The following is a 14,515-nucleotide window of genomic DNA, read 5'->3' on the forward strand; positions in this document are numbered from 1 at the left end:
TGTATCCACAGATGCTTCTTTGTCCGTGTTATGTGCTGCTAAAAGGTCCTGCCCAGCAAGCTAGGCTAAAATACTGGAGAGAGAAAAACTGAGCCAAAACCACAGTCTGTAGAGGCCTGAAACATCACCTATCCACGTTCTCCAGAGATGCTGCCTGACCCACTGAGTTAAGGGCCTATCCCACTTGGGTGTCATTTGCACGTCACGCACGCGTCGTGCGTCATGATGTCGTAAATGATGTCGCGTCGTGCGTTATGACGCGTAAATGACACGCAAATAACACCTAAGTCGGACAGGCCCTTAACTCCAGTCTTGTACTCTTGTCTTTTTTCTAACCAAATCCACAGGTGACCAGTCGTGATGTAGACAGAAAGAAATGAGTCCCCAAAAGTTAGAGAAACCTATTACTGAGCCTGGATGGCTACAGAAGATGAGGTTGGTATTCAAGCTTGTTTACCCATTGATCTTCCCTTTTCTACATTGAAAAATAACCTATTTTCTCTTTACATCAGCTTTGATGAAGGGTCACAGACCAGTAACATTAACTCCGTTTCTCCTTCTACAGATGTGGATTGACCTGCTGAATGTTTCCAGCATGTTTATTTCATAAGATCCCTGTTATGATCACTCATGAGATATTAATAGTTTAGTGGTAGATCAATTTGGATAAGTCTAAAAAAAAATAGAACTTAAAAGAATTTTATACGGCCACGTATAGTGTAGTCTACTCACTGATGTTTGTCAGAGCAGTGATGGAAAAAATTAGAAATTGTTTTGAGCAGAATGTAAACCTATGAGCTATTTGTCTTCTGTAACTAGTGCTCTGGCAGACCGTCTGAGTTTGTTATTTTAATCTTTAATATATTTCATTATAATTCTAGGCTTGTGAATCTGTGGAATTGTCTGTGGAATTGAAACAGCACTCCCCCCGCTTGCCCTGTCCCACGCCTGCATAACTGACTGGTGAAGGAAGCGATGTGTGTGCGTGTTCCACTCTGACAGTCGCCGTTCCAGTCGCCATTCCAATCGTCGGTTTTTCAGCGACCTGCTACGCCTGAAAAATCGCCTAAGTGGTTCAGGCCCATTACAGCGCTTGCAGCGCCGGAGATCCGGGTTCGATCCCGACCATGGGTGGGCTGCACGGAGTTTGTACATTCTTCCTGTGAACGCGTGGGTTTTCTCCGAGATCTTTGGTTTCATTCCACACTCCAAAGACGTACAGGTTTGTAGGTTAATTGGGTTAGCGTATGTGTAAATTGTCCCTAGTGTGTGTAGGATAGTGTTAATGTACAGGGATCACTGGTCGGCGTGGACTCGGTGGACCGAAGGGCCTGTTTCCGCCCTATATCTCTAAACTAAACTAAATGTGCAAGCAGTAGATATTATTTTAATTTTGCATCAAGCTCAGCACGGACACCATGGGCCAAGGGGCTGCTTCTGTGCTGAAATGTTCTACGTTCTATGTTCTGACTTGGTGTTCCAGTTGTTGTTTTGTGGTCAAAAATGTTTAATCTTTATTTCAATTCACAGGTGCTGGTGGTTTTCTATTTAATTGGTGAGAGGTTAAAGTTTATAGAGAAATTTACGGGATTTGATAGAAATTACATACAACTATGGACTGGTCTAAAATTAAATTAAACGGATTATTGTCATTAAAGGCTTCTTTGTAAAGAGCCTGGAACACAAAAGGGTGGGAAATGGAGAGTGGAGGGGGTGGGGGGGGGTGAGAGAGGAGGGGGGGGGGGGTGAGAGAGGAGAGGGGGGGGGGGGGGGGGTGAGAGAGTAGAGGGGGGGGGGGGGGGTGAGAGAGGAGAGGGGGGGGGGGGGGGGGGGGTGGAACACACACACAAATCCAAACTTACCCCGTTCCCCAATTGTCAATAAAACTGCTGAGTTCATGCTCATGATCTTATATGAAAAGCAGAATGCTTACAGAAAAGCAGTCAAATTGCAATTAGTTTTAGTTTTCGACATACAGTGTGGAAGCAGGCCCTTCAGCCCACTGAATCTGCACTGGAATGTGGGAGGAAAACGGAGTACCCAGAGAAAACTCATGCAGTCACAGGGAGAACATGCAAACTGTGTACAGACAACACCCCTAGTCGGGATAGAAACCTGGATCTCTGGTGCTGCAAGGTAGCAACTGTACAGCTGCGCCACAGTGCCACCCAAATTATTGCGCACTCTCCTGGATATTAGTCACTTTACAGTTAACCCAAGCTCAGGTTAGACCCTGCAATCATAGCAGTGACAAGGTAGCTAGATCATGGAAGCAGATTCATCAGAACATATGTGGGAAATGTCATCTATCACTATTCCCTAGAGATGCTGCCTGACCTACTGAGTTACTCCAGCACTTTGTGTCTTTTTTTGTAAACCAGCACCTGCTGTTCCTTGCATCTGAATAACCAGGTAATGTAAATTTTTTTTGCACTAAACGTTGCCATAATTTGCAACTATCTCTCTCTAAAAATAATTTAATTTAATTGATCACAATTGATGTCTTTGTTAGGTTGGGGCATTGAAGGGATGTGGAATTAAGATGGGTGGATTTTCTTTTAGATATATTGCGAGGAAACAGGGCCCTCAGTCCACTGAGTCCTTGCCGACCAGCGGTCACTCCGTACACTAGCATTAGCCTACACAAGAGGAAAAATTTACAACAGCCAATTAACCGACAAAACTGTACCTCGTTGGAGTGTTGGAGGAAACCGGAGCACCTGGAGAAAACCCATGCAGGTCACAGGGAGAACGTACAAACTCCACACAGACAGCATCCGGGGTAAGGATCGAACCCGGGTCTCAGGCTCTGTAAGGTAGCAGCTCTACTGTTATGCCATTGTGCCACCATTGTGGATGGAGTTAACAAACAGATCAGCCACAATCTAGAAGAAAGGTAGATGTAAAACAATTGGAGTTTCAAGGAATAAGAAGTGATCGATTTCTGGGAAGAATTGACAGTCTAAGGTTACAGTCGGAAGGCTGTTTCCTTAGACTGAAGAATCCAGAACTCGGGATCTTAATCTTTGGATTGGGCATTCGGGTGAGGAGAACCCATTACTGTGTTGTAAATCTTTGGAATTCTCCATTCCTTGCAGCTGCAGATGCTCATTCACTGAACGCTTTCAGACCTGGGACAGAAGAAACCTTGGATACAAAGAGAACAAAGAGAAAGGAGATTTAGGATTAGCCATGATCTTATTTAACAGAAGATCAGGCTTGAATAGCGAACAGCTTTTTATTTCACTTCTGTTCTCAATCAGCGTGGACGCTCATTCGGTTGCTATTGTGCAGTGGGACACAGAAGATTGAACATATGCAATGCAGTATAAAGTGTGTGCTTGCAAAAATATAAAACACCGTTGAAACCGCCAGATGGCAATTTACTTTCAGTGTGCGAATATTGCCAGATATCTCAGCAGAACTTTGTGGCAGGAAAAAGGAAACTCTGATACATCAGACGTATCAAAAAAGGGTCATTTCTTACATAGGGTGATGTTATCTGACTGAGGACAATACAGTAAACTCAAGCGCTGATAAGAAAACAACTTTTCAATTTATTTCTGGAGAGGGTGTCAAGCAGAAGGTAATCTAACTTGATGGATTTCTTCAAAAGGATGTTCACATTGCATATCTTGCTGTCAGCAGGTAAGACCCTAAGTACATTTAAATTAACAACCAATTTATATAGAGTAGGTCGACAATATAAATCAAGATAACTTTTCATATCCGACTGCATTTAGATTAATTGCTCCAACTGACTAGATTATTGTGCAAACATAAACGGGCAAAGAGGTTTTGTGGCAAAGAATCACAGTATCGTGAATACAATGCAATATGAATAAATAATGTGAAACTCCATTGTTTGAAAGAGATTTATTGTAATAGTTCTTTCTACTAACCGTGTATTCCAGACGGCACGTTGTTCATTTGTTAAGTAAGCCCTGGCTCTCACAATGACCATAGGCAGGTTACAAAACTGCAATTTTTAACACACATTAAGGGGCAGTTTCAGACCTGATTTTGAGGTGCCTGGCAGATTATTTTTTTTGGTGTGTAATAAATGATATTTATTTAAGTTATTTCTGAATATATTTAAGAAGGAGGATTGTGGAATATAGAAAGAGAGAGGAATGCTGCATTGAGATAAAGGATCAGCCATTCCTGCTATAAATGACAGAACAGGCCTCATATCCTCTCAGCACTTTTCAAAACCAAGGATTGTCACATACTTTACTTACCCTCATCTAATGCCCAAACAAACTAATGCAAGCAACACACTTTGTCTTGCTTTGGAGACATTTTGCATTGAAACTGATGATGAGATGGTCAAATGCGCTTATTAAGATTCAGATAGCAGATTACGACCAAGACCAAGCTCTGATTAAACAGAGAAAAGATAGACACAAAATGCTCAGCGGGACAGGCAGCATCCCTGGAGAGAAGAAATGGGTGTCATTTTGAGTCGAGACCCTTCTTCAGAATGAGAGTCAGAGGAGAGGGAGACTAGAGATATGGAAGGGTAAGGTGTGATAACAACCGATCAAAGCAGGCGATGATAAGGAAATGTAAAATGGTTCATTGTTAGCAGAGGGTTGTGCCACTGGGCCTCTTTACATTAAATATAACTAACTATATTAAATATGTTATATTAAAATGAGTACATATTGTATATTAAAAGCAAGTATTATACCCTGGAAGAACATTTAAAAAAATGCTTTATGTAGTCGTGCTTTTCCTGTTTCCCACGCATTCAGACTTCCACTTGTTCCATCTTCCTATGTTTTTTTAAATGTTCTTCCAAGGTATAATACTTATTTTTAATATACACCATGTACTTGTTTTAATACAACATATTTAATATATTAAGTTATATTTAATATAGGGAGGCACAGTGGAACAACACCAGAGCTGCAGCCTCACAACTCCAGAGACCTGGGTTCGATCCTGAATACGGATGCTGTCTGTGCGGAGTTTGCACGTTCTCCCTGCGACCTCGTGAATTTTCTCCGGGTGCTCCGGGTTTTCTCCCACATTACAAAGATATGCAGGTTTGCAGGATAATTGGCTTCTGTAAATTGCCCCTAGTGTGTAGGATGAGAAAGTCAACTAATGTACGGGGATCACTGAACTCGGTGGGCCGAAGGGCCAGTTTCCATGCTGTATCTCTAAACCAAACTAAACTAACCACCATTCCCTTTTTATACGCAGCCATGACTCATTCACTGCAAATGGATTATTCTCCTCTAAGCTGAGAGATTGGATCTCACTCTTCTTTCAATAGAGTGAATACGCAACACTCAATTGAGTATTGGGAAGAGTGACATACAAAGGGTGTCAGAGTGGGAAGACCATAGTTGAGTGTGAGATGAAGAGGAGATAGGAACAGTTGATGAGGAGGTGAATATCATGTCCATAAAGTGTCTTGAATGGTCAGTGGGATGGTGAGTCAGTCATGGCATTTGGTTCCGTGACGTTTTATAACTTTAGTCCCGGCCTATTTGGAGTTCATTGTTCAAAATTACATTTCTCACCTGCCGTAAATATCAAACGTTCACTAATGGGAGCAAAAAACACTGTAACATTGAATAACCCTTCATTCTGGTAATACGGGCAAAAATAGCAAATTGGAGGTCAGTTATCCTGATCGGCAGTCAAAAGAATACTGCAATGTATTATTGATGAAGTATATGGTAACAAATCAGTTAGAACATACTAATACAAAGGAGAAATTATGTTGGACAAATGTAACCGTTTTGTTATGATGTAAGATAATGGGGAACTGGGTGATACATTGGAAGGTTCCATGCTTGGAGATAAGTTGCAAGTGAGTAGGAATGTGGGAAGAATAGAATGGGATTAGTGTAGAATTAGAGTGGTGAGTGCTTAATGGTTGGTGTGGACACAAAGGGGCAAAGGTCCCGTTTCCATGCTGAACGCCTTTCTGACTCTTTATTTCTGACGTAATTTATATTAAAGATTCACATTGAATGGGTCGGGTGATAAAAAGCTGTGTGGGAACCGGCAGGAGAGCAAAGTAAAATAAATCTGGATAGGGAAATCGAAATTTCGAATGAATGGACAAAGAGGAAGCAGATGGGAAATAAATTGGGGAAATGTGAAGTCATTTATTTTGTTAAGAAAAATTGTAAATTTGTTTTAAATGGTGAGAAGTGTTAATGTGCAGAGGAAGCCTTGTACATTAGAAACAACATTAATACTGGCACAGAAAGCGATTAAGAAGGCAAGTGGGCTGGAGTACATTAGGAAGAAGGTTTTAATGCAATTGTACAGGGTTTTGGTGGGATCTATGAAGTGTAGTGTAAAATGCCCCTGTCCCACTTAGGGAACCTGAACGGAAACCTCTGGAGACTTTGCGCCCCACTCAAGGTTTCCGTGCGGTTCCCGGAGGTTGCAGGTGGTTGCCGGAGGTTGTAGGTAGTGGAAGCAGGTAGGGAGACTGACAAAAACCTCCGGGAACCGCACGGAAACCTTGGGTGGGGCGCAAAGTCTCCAGAGGTTTCCGTTCAGATTTCCTAAGTGGGACAGGGGCATTATTCCTCACAATGAAGGAAGGATTAGCTGAGATATTATTGCTTGGTGGTGCAAGCTGAAATGACTATATATCTTCTTCCAACATTGGTTTCCCCTGAAACCCTAAAAGGACTGAGTCAACGACCGTAATTCACTCCAGTGCCGGAATGAAAAAGGAATGCATTGTCGTAAATCTTTGTTTTAAATTAAATGTTAAACTGACGCCCATTTCTCTGTCTCGACGTGTACAAAAGATTTGTTGTTTAACAGAGGAATGCAGAGAACTCTTCCGATGAATGGCTGGTGCTGCAAAAAAACGAGAGGAATTTTGTTTTAATTTTGAAAGCGAAACAGTCACAAATCTTCGCTTTCCCTGAGTTTTGTAACATTGCTGGCGTTCCCAGGTGTTGCTGGTGCAGCACCCAGCTCTGGAATCATTAATGTTTAAGAAGGAACTGCAGATGCTGGAAAATCGAAGGTAGACAAAAATGCTGGAGAAACTCAGCGGGTGGGGCAGCATCTATGGAGCGAAGGAAATAGGCAACGTTTCGGCCCGAAACGTTGCCTATTTCCTTCGCTCCATAGATGCTGCCTCACCCGCTGAGTTTCTCCAGCATTTCTGTCTACCCTGGAATAATTAATGATGTCTTAACTTAATTGTTTTTACTAATGTTTCACATCGACTTTTTTTTACAGAAACTACAGTTCTCACTTCATGCAAATTTATATAATATTTTACTTTTCTCTTGAGTAGTTTGCACTGAGATCACGTGGTGTACAAGGTAATTAATTCTTTGAACTGTACACCACCACGATTTCTCTGACACTTATTTTCTCACCTCTGACCAGTGCGGCACACACATTTTTCAGTGCAAACTAAATCTTTCCTCTCAATGCATGTGTAGCAAATGCTGGAAATCAAAAACAAAAACAAATACGTTTTAAGCACACAGTTCAGCCAACATCTTTGGAAGGATTGAAGGCCCTTCATAAGTACAAGGAAGGGGAGATAAAAAGATAGACGCTAAAAGCTGGAGTGACTCAGCGGGTCAGGCAGCATTTCTGGAGAAAAGTTCTTCCCAGTCTGAAGAAGGGTCTCGACCCGAAACGTCACCTATTCCTTTTCTCCAGAGATGCTGTCTAACCCGCTGAGTTACTCCAGCTTTTTGTGTCTATCTTTGGTTTAAACCAGCATCTGCAGTTCCTTCCTGCACTAGGGAGATAAAACGTTAGTTTTAAGTTACAGAGCGGTGCATGTGGGAGTGGATCGGATAGAGCCAATGGAGTAACTCTTGATTGAATGGGACCAAAGTTTCTATGGTGACACGTGGCTAATGATGTTATACGGTTGATATCAAAGAGTGAAGCTAGAAAGAAGGTAAACAAACACAAACAAAATGATGTAAATGCTGTGAAATGCAGAGTGGAAGAAAATGCCAGGCAGGTCAGTCAATGTTACTGGAGGGAGATATAACACCAATTTTTCAGACAGATTTGACCAAACAGAAAAATTAAGTTGCCCGAAAGTGTATTCAGGTACATAGAAACATAGAAACATAGAAAATAGGTGCAGGAGTAGGACATTAAGCCCTTCGAGCCAGCACTGCCATTCAATATGATCATGGCTGATCATCCAAAATCAGTACCCCGTTCCTGCTTTCTCCCCATATCCCTTGATTCTGTTAGCCCCAAGAGCTATACCTAACTCTCTCTTGAACACACCGATACATGTGATGAGAGAGCAGAAAGTATGGTGTTGAGATAGAGGGTTTGGCATTATTGTTTTGAATGGTAGAACTGGTTCAGAGGGCCAAATGGGAACTAGTTTAATTTAGTTTAGTTTAGAGACACAACGCGCATGCAGGCCCTTCGGCCCACCGAGTCCATGCTGGCTGGTGATCCCCGTTACGCTAGCACACGCTACACGCTAGGAACAATTTACAATTTTTACCGAAGCCAATTAACCTACAAATCTGTTCGTCTTTGGAGTGAGGGAGGACACTGGAGCAGCCGGAGAAAACCCACGTGGTCACAAGGAGAACATGCAAACTCCGTACAGTCAGCACTCGTAGTCAGGATCGAACCCGGGTCTCTGGTGCTTTAAGGCAGCAGCTCTACCGCTGCCACTGTGCTGCCCCTAAACTAGTTTCTATGTTTTCTATGATAGAAATGCTTTATAGTCTCATTCAAGCATATGCCTGAATCAAGGAGAGACATAAAAACCTCCAGTTCTGTGCTACATGATGCTAGATTTTTGTTTATTGTTTAGTCAATGCTGATGGTTCATATTTGCTGAAACTACCATTTAGTAATTTATATAAAAGGCCTGCTCACAATCCAGCACTAAATATGACATATTTGCTATTGATATCAATCTATCAGCAATAATTTGATAGATTTTTCCAGTATAGACTATTATAATGATAAGGGTGTCATGGTGGCATGGTGGCGCAGTGGTAGAGTCACTGCCTTACAGCGCCAGAGACCCGGGTTCGCTCCTGACTACGGGTGCTGTCTGTACAGAGTTTGTACGTTCTCCCCGTGACCTGCGTGGGTTTTCTCCAGGTGCTCCGGTTTCCTCCCACATTCCAAAGACGTACAGGTTTATAGGTTACTTGGCTTGGTGTAATTATAAAATGTCCCCAGTGTGTGTGTGGGATAGTGTAAGCGTGCAGGGATCGTCGGTCGGCGCAGATTCAGTGGGCCAAAGGGCTTGTTTCCGCGCTGCATCTCTAAACTGAACTAAATCTAAAGTTGCAGAGTTGCTGCCTCACAGCTCCAGCAACTCAGGTTCAATGCTGACCTTAGGTTTTGTCTGTTGGGAGTTTGCATATTCTCCCTGCGTCTGCGTGGGTTTCCTTCAGATGTTCTGGTTTGCTTAAACACCCCCTAGGCATGCTAGTGGGTAGGTTAACTGGCCACTGTAAATTGCCAATAGCGTTTAATAGAATCTGTGGGGAGTTGATGGGGAGAATGAAATGAGTGTAGGATCCGTGTAAATGAGTGTTTGATGAGTGTTGCCTTGGGATGGGTGGGCCAAAGAAACTGCCTTTGTACTCCTTGACTCCCTGACTCTCTGACTTATTCATTGTCAGCTCAGTAATTGGTGAACAAAGTCCATGAAATTCATTGCCGACTTGTGAAATCTAACACATGGAAAGGGAAAAGGATCACTGCTGCATCAATGATTATGCTGAAAGATCCAGGGGCCTCAGAACATAACTGGAAATAAATATACAATATCAACAAATGTAGACACAAAATGCTGAAGTAACTCAGCGGGCCAGGCAGCATCGCTGGAGAGATGCAATGGGTGAGGTTTCGTGTTGAGACCCTTCTTCAGACTTCAAAAATCTGAAGCGCCTTGACCTGAAACGTCACCCTTTCCTTACTCCAGCATTTTGTGTCGATGTAAACCAGCATCTTCCTTCCTATACAATATCAACACATTTATTTAGCATTCAATATGTTTTTTAACTCAAAACACTTCACATGAGAGAGAAGAGATAATTTTAGAAAGAGAGAGAGAGGGAGGGAGTTTTAGCGAGAGAGAGACTCTACTGAGGGTGGTGGTGTTCGGATTTATAAAGAGAGAGAGGGAAAACCAACTGAGATGAATATAAAGAAGAGAACTTAAAATCAATGTTTTGTTTAAACAGGAGCCAACTGAAGATCACTAAGCACATGAGTGATGGTTGAATAATATTTAGTGAACTTAGTCAGTGGGCGGCAGAGTTCTGGTAACTTTGAATTTATAGGCAGTGGAATGCATGGGCATAGTCATGTCTAGAGGTAGTCAAGCCATTTCTGATAATGCAGAGCAAATGGGCAGAGGTCGAGGTGGAGTTGGGTGACATCACAGAGGACATTGAACAGTGCAACATCCATTTATCTAACAAAGGAAAGCGAAGGTTTAGTTTAGTTTAGTTTAGTTTATTAATATTGTCACGTGTACCAAGGGGCAGTGAGAAGCTTTTTTGTTGCGTGCTATCCAGTCATCGAAAAGACTATACATGATTACAATCAAGCCATCCAGCGTGTGCAGATACAGGAATCTGGAGATATGCATTTTCACACTTCGGTACCTGTGAAGGGGTTAAAATACCATGTGTAAAATTATTCCTAGACAATTTGCACCATCCATTTTATTGGTTGTTCACCTATCTCAGCCAGGGTATAAAACGTTCATACTGTGACCAGCTTTCTCAAACGCGCAACTGCCAAATATTCGGTAAGGATATCGTTGGTGGCCCCCTAACAGAATGATAAATGACAATTAAAATGTTTTTTTTAAACAAACCTGTACATGGAGTTAGAAAGAGCTTCTGCCAGCCATTGCTTCACTTTGTCGCTGCTCTTCAAATGTTACTGACGTACATCGTGGTTTAAACAGAATCAGTTGTACCGCAATTGGAATGTAATCTCCAGTAATACCTTTGCAGATGTGTGGGTGGAAAGCAAACTAAATCTTTGATCTGGGCTCATACCACAAAAATCCCCCACGCCAAAGGTATGCGCATCCTCATTAACTAGGGGAGATGGCACACTGGCCTTCGTTACCTTCACGTTATCATAAAGACCACAGTTACTTCCATATTTCAGTCATACAAGTACTCAATGGGCTCCGAGAACCTGCATGTAACTACCTTGCAATACTTTCTGCTGCTGGTATATTTATTTGGGCAGCAGATCTAATTTCTAAATGCTTACATAAAAATACTGTCATTGCATACTGAACTTGAGTCTGACCTGATTGTAACTATGTATGATACAACCATGCAAGAACACCTGAAACGTCACCTATTCCGTTTCTGCAGAGATGCTGTCTGACCCGCTGAGTTACTCCAGTTTTTTGTGTCTGTCTATGATATATCTCATCTTTTTGGATAGCATGCAAAGCCAAAGCTTTTCATTGAGCCTCAGTACATGTGATAATAATAATAAGCCTAAACTTAATAACAAACAGCTGTGAGCAGCAGGACTCTGCCACAATATTAAAAAGTGAAGTACAGTAAAAACTCATTTTAACGGACCCCTTTATAATGGATCACGGTTATAGCAGACTGACCACGGACTTGCGACGCAGCCCCATCCGTTTAGCGTGCAGGCTTCCAAGAGCTCGGGCCCGACTCGCAAGGTGCATCAGCAAGGCCTTCTTCACTCACCGCATGGTCCAGTTGAAGCGGCTGTTGTTGTGGCCCACGTTGTAGCCCCTGGGGACAGCGCTTTCTTCAGGATGCCGCCACCGACAGGACGCGCTTGGTCACCATGGGGCCCCCTCCCCTCTCACCTGCTGCCGCTTCTTCCGCTTGACTGCCGCCACCTCCTCCTCCTTAGGAATTTATGAACCAACACCTCAGAATGAAATGATAACTTCTTGATATCTTTGCAGGCAAGTTTCAGAACCATGGGATGATTTAAGAGTCAAATCCATTTCTGATATCAGCCATTCGCAATAAGCTTCCCCTCAGAAACCACAGGCAGACTAATCTCCAAGGGCATTATTTCAGAATGTGACAAAATCACAGGAGCTTGCCAGTGTAATGAAATACTCTGATAGTGTTTCACTGAGCTCTGTGTAAGAGAAATCCTCCAAATGAGAAATTCTACCAGGACTCATGAAAAATCTAAAATCTGAAAGCCTCAAAATAATGAATAATATGTTCACCTTTATCTCATATATTTGCCACTAACCATCATTCACAACAAAGTCAAATCCTTCTTTTGGTCGGTTAAATTCTGATACCTGCCCAATTTTATCATTCTTTTTTATTATTTATGAATCAGTCTAAAGAAAGTACCCGACAGGAAACGTCACTGATCCATGTTCTCCTGAGATGCTGCCTGACCTGCTGAGTTACTTCAGCACTCTGTGTCCTGTTTTGTAAACCAGCATCCGCAGTTCCTTGTCTCTACATTCTTCTTGTTTTTTAAAAATCATTCTACAGTTTCATTTTCACCTCTGGAGGCTTAACTGCCAAAACAATGTTGGTGGTTACTCTCCCTACTGTCCAGGATGTTTACAGAATACAGTTCAAGACAATTTTACTTGGATCCACTGTAATAACCTCTGTTATAGTAACAAAGAGATGTGTCATTCATCTGTGTGGTGCAGCCATCTTTAATTTTATCCATCTATCCACCTCTGCTGGCCAAATACTGGAAGACCAAAAATGCTGCATCCAAAGGCAGACAAACCGAATGAGTTGCACAGATCAATACTCTATATATTATAATCTTGCCAGAATTCTGCAGATCAGACAGCTTGCAGAACAGAGGCAGGTGATCGCACAACTTGGAGGTCTGCTCAGTTCAAGAGAATGTTGCAAATGTTCAGTTGAATTCTTATGTGGCTTGGATGTTACACCTTTGCATCTTACCTCAAAATGACCTATCTCCGTTGGGTGCATCTGGGTTCCCTTCAGGGAAACCATTTGTGAGAAGGCTCACAACTTTTCAATTCTGTGTGCGTGCGTGTGTGAGTGTTGATGTGACCACCTTCGAAAATGTGCTATCCACAAACCACTGAACCTCACAGATAGACTGTGCACAAGCTCCAGAACACAAGCTCCTCCAGCTGATAACGTCTCCCGCACAGTTAACTCTCCAAAAGAATGTCATGACCCACCACCTCCATAATTAACGCGGTATAACGTGAGAGTTATTTTGAAAGCAGTGAACTTGGGTTGGGATTTAAAGCGTCCTTCCCCAGGCGTACACTATTTTTTAATCAGAAAAAATATACAATTGTCAGTGCTGATGGGTTGAGTAGAGGTCAAAGGTTCTGTGAACTGCTAAGTGTAACTCACAGATCCTGGTCTATGGACCAAGTGATTGTTGCTGATTATATGGATTTGATGCTGCAAGTGATCAGAGGTGCCATTACAATAGCCGGTCCCATCATCAACAGTTCTCTGGCCACTGGCACTGTTCCTACCTGCTTCAAGCATGCGGTGGTCCAGCCCCTCCTGAAAAAAACTAACCTCGACCCCACCTTTCCATGCAACTACAGACCTATTTCAAGACTGCCTTTCCTTTCAAAAGCCCTTGAAAAGGTAATTTTAAGTCAACTTATGCCTTACTTTCACCAAAATGCTATCTTGGAAAGTTTCCAATCAGGTTTCAGGGCCCACCACAGCACAGAGTCTGCCTTGTTGAAGGTACATAATGACCTACTTCTCACCGTTGACTCCGGCGACTGTGCAATCCTGCTCCTTCTCGACCTCAGCGCAGCATTAGATACTGTTGACCACAACATTCTAATTGACTGTCTCCGGTACGGGGTATATATTGATGGCACTGCCCTGAGCTGGTTCATCTCCTACCTCAAGGCAGCTCTTTCTCCTCCCCAGCTAGCCTCTGCTGCGAGGTTCCACAAGGTTCCATCCTTGGCCCCATTCTCTTCTCCCTGTATATGCTCCCCTTAGGCCAAGTCATTCAAAGGCACGGCATTTCCTTCCAGTGCTATGCAGACGATACACAACTATCTCCCCCTGAAGTCCATATAAAGTGTCGGATGGCCCAGAGCTTCCTCCAACTAAACGAGAGTAAGTCTCAGTTCATCCTTCTCGGCCACTCGGACACAATCAAAACGATAGCAGGCAGCCTTGGAAGCCTTACCCCATTACTCAAACCTCACGTCAAAAATCTTGGTGTGATATTTGACTCAGCATTGAAATTTGATGAACAAGTCAATGCCGTGGTAAAAGCTAGCTTCTTCCAGCTTTGGACGATAGCTAAAATAAAACAATTCCTCCAGTTTGATGACCTCGAAAAGATCATCCACACATTTAAAAAAAAAATTTTTTAAAATTATTTTTTATTAGATGTTGAGTTACCTGTTACTGTGATTGGTCACGATTAATGAAAAGTAAACAAACCCACCTTTAGCCTGATTATTGCCCACAATTGAGATTGACCGGAATATTTAGCACCAAAAACATAGGGTTAGATACCACAGGTTGTGTGGTAATGGTGGTAA

The 14,515-nt window shown here is 42.5% G+C and overlaps 1 protein-coding gene across 1 annotated transcript in view; it reads left to right on the forward strand.

Annotated features, from left to right (window-relative positions):
• The first annotated feature begins 3,269 nt into the window (after window positions 1-3,269).
• Window positions 3,270-14,515, forward strand: part of LOC116989334 (programmed cell death protein 1-like) — a 29,136-nt gene continuing 17,890 nt past the window's right edge. Inside the window, exon 1 of the mRNA XM_033046603.1 lies at window positions 3,270-3,648. Within this exon, the coding sequence (XP_032902494.1) occupies window positions 3,600-3,648 (49 nt within the window). The 5' untranslated portion in view covers window positions 3,270-3,599. The remainder of the gene's footprint in view (window positions 3,649-14,515) is intronic.

This window comes from Amblyraja radiata, chromosome 29 (assembly GCF_010909765.2).
Source record: "Amblyraja radiata isolate CabotCenter1 chromosome 29, sAmbRad1.1.pri, whole genome shotgun sequence".
In the NCBI taxonomy this organism is placed as follows: domain Eukaryota; kingdom Metazoa; phylum Chordata; class Chondrichthyes; order Rajiformes; family Rajidae; genus Amblyraja; species Amblyraja radiata.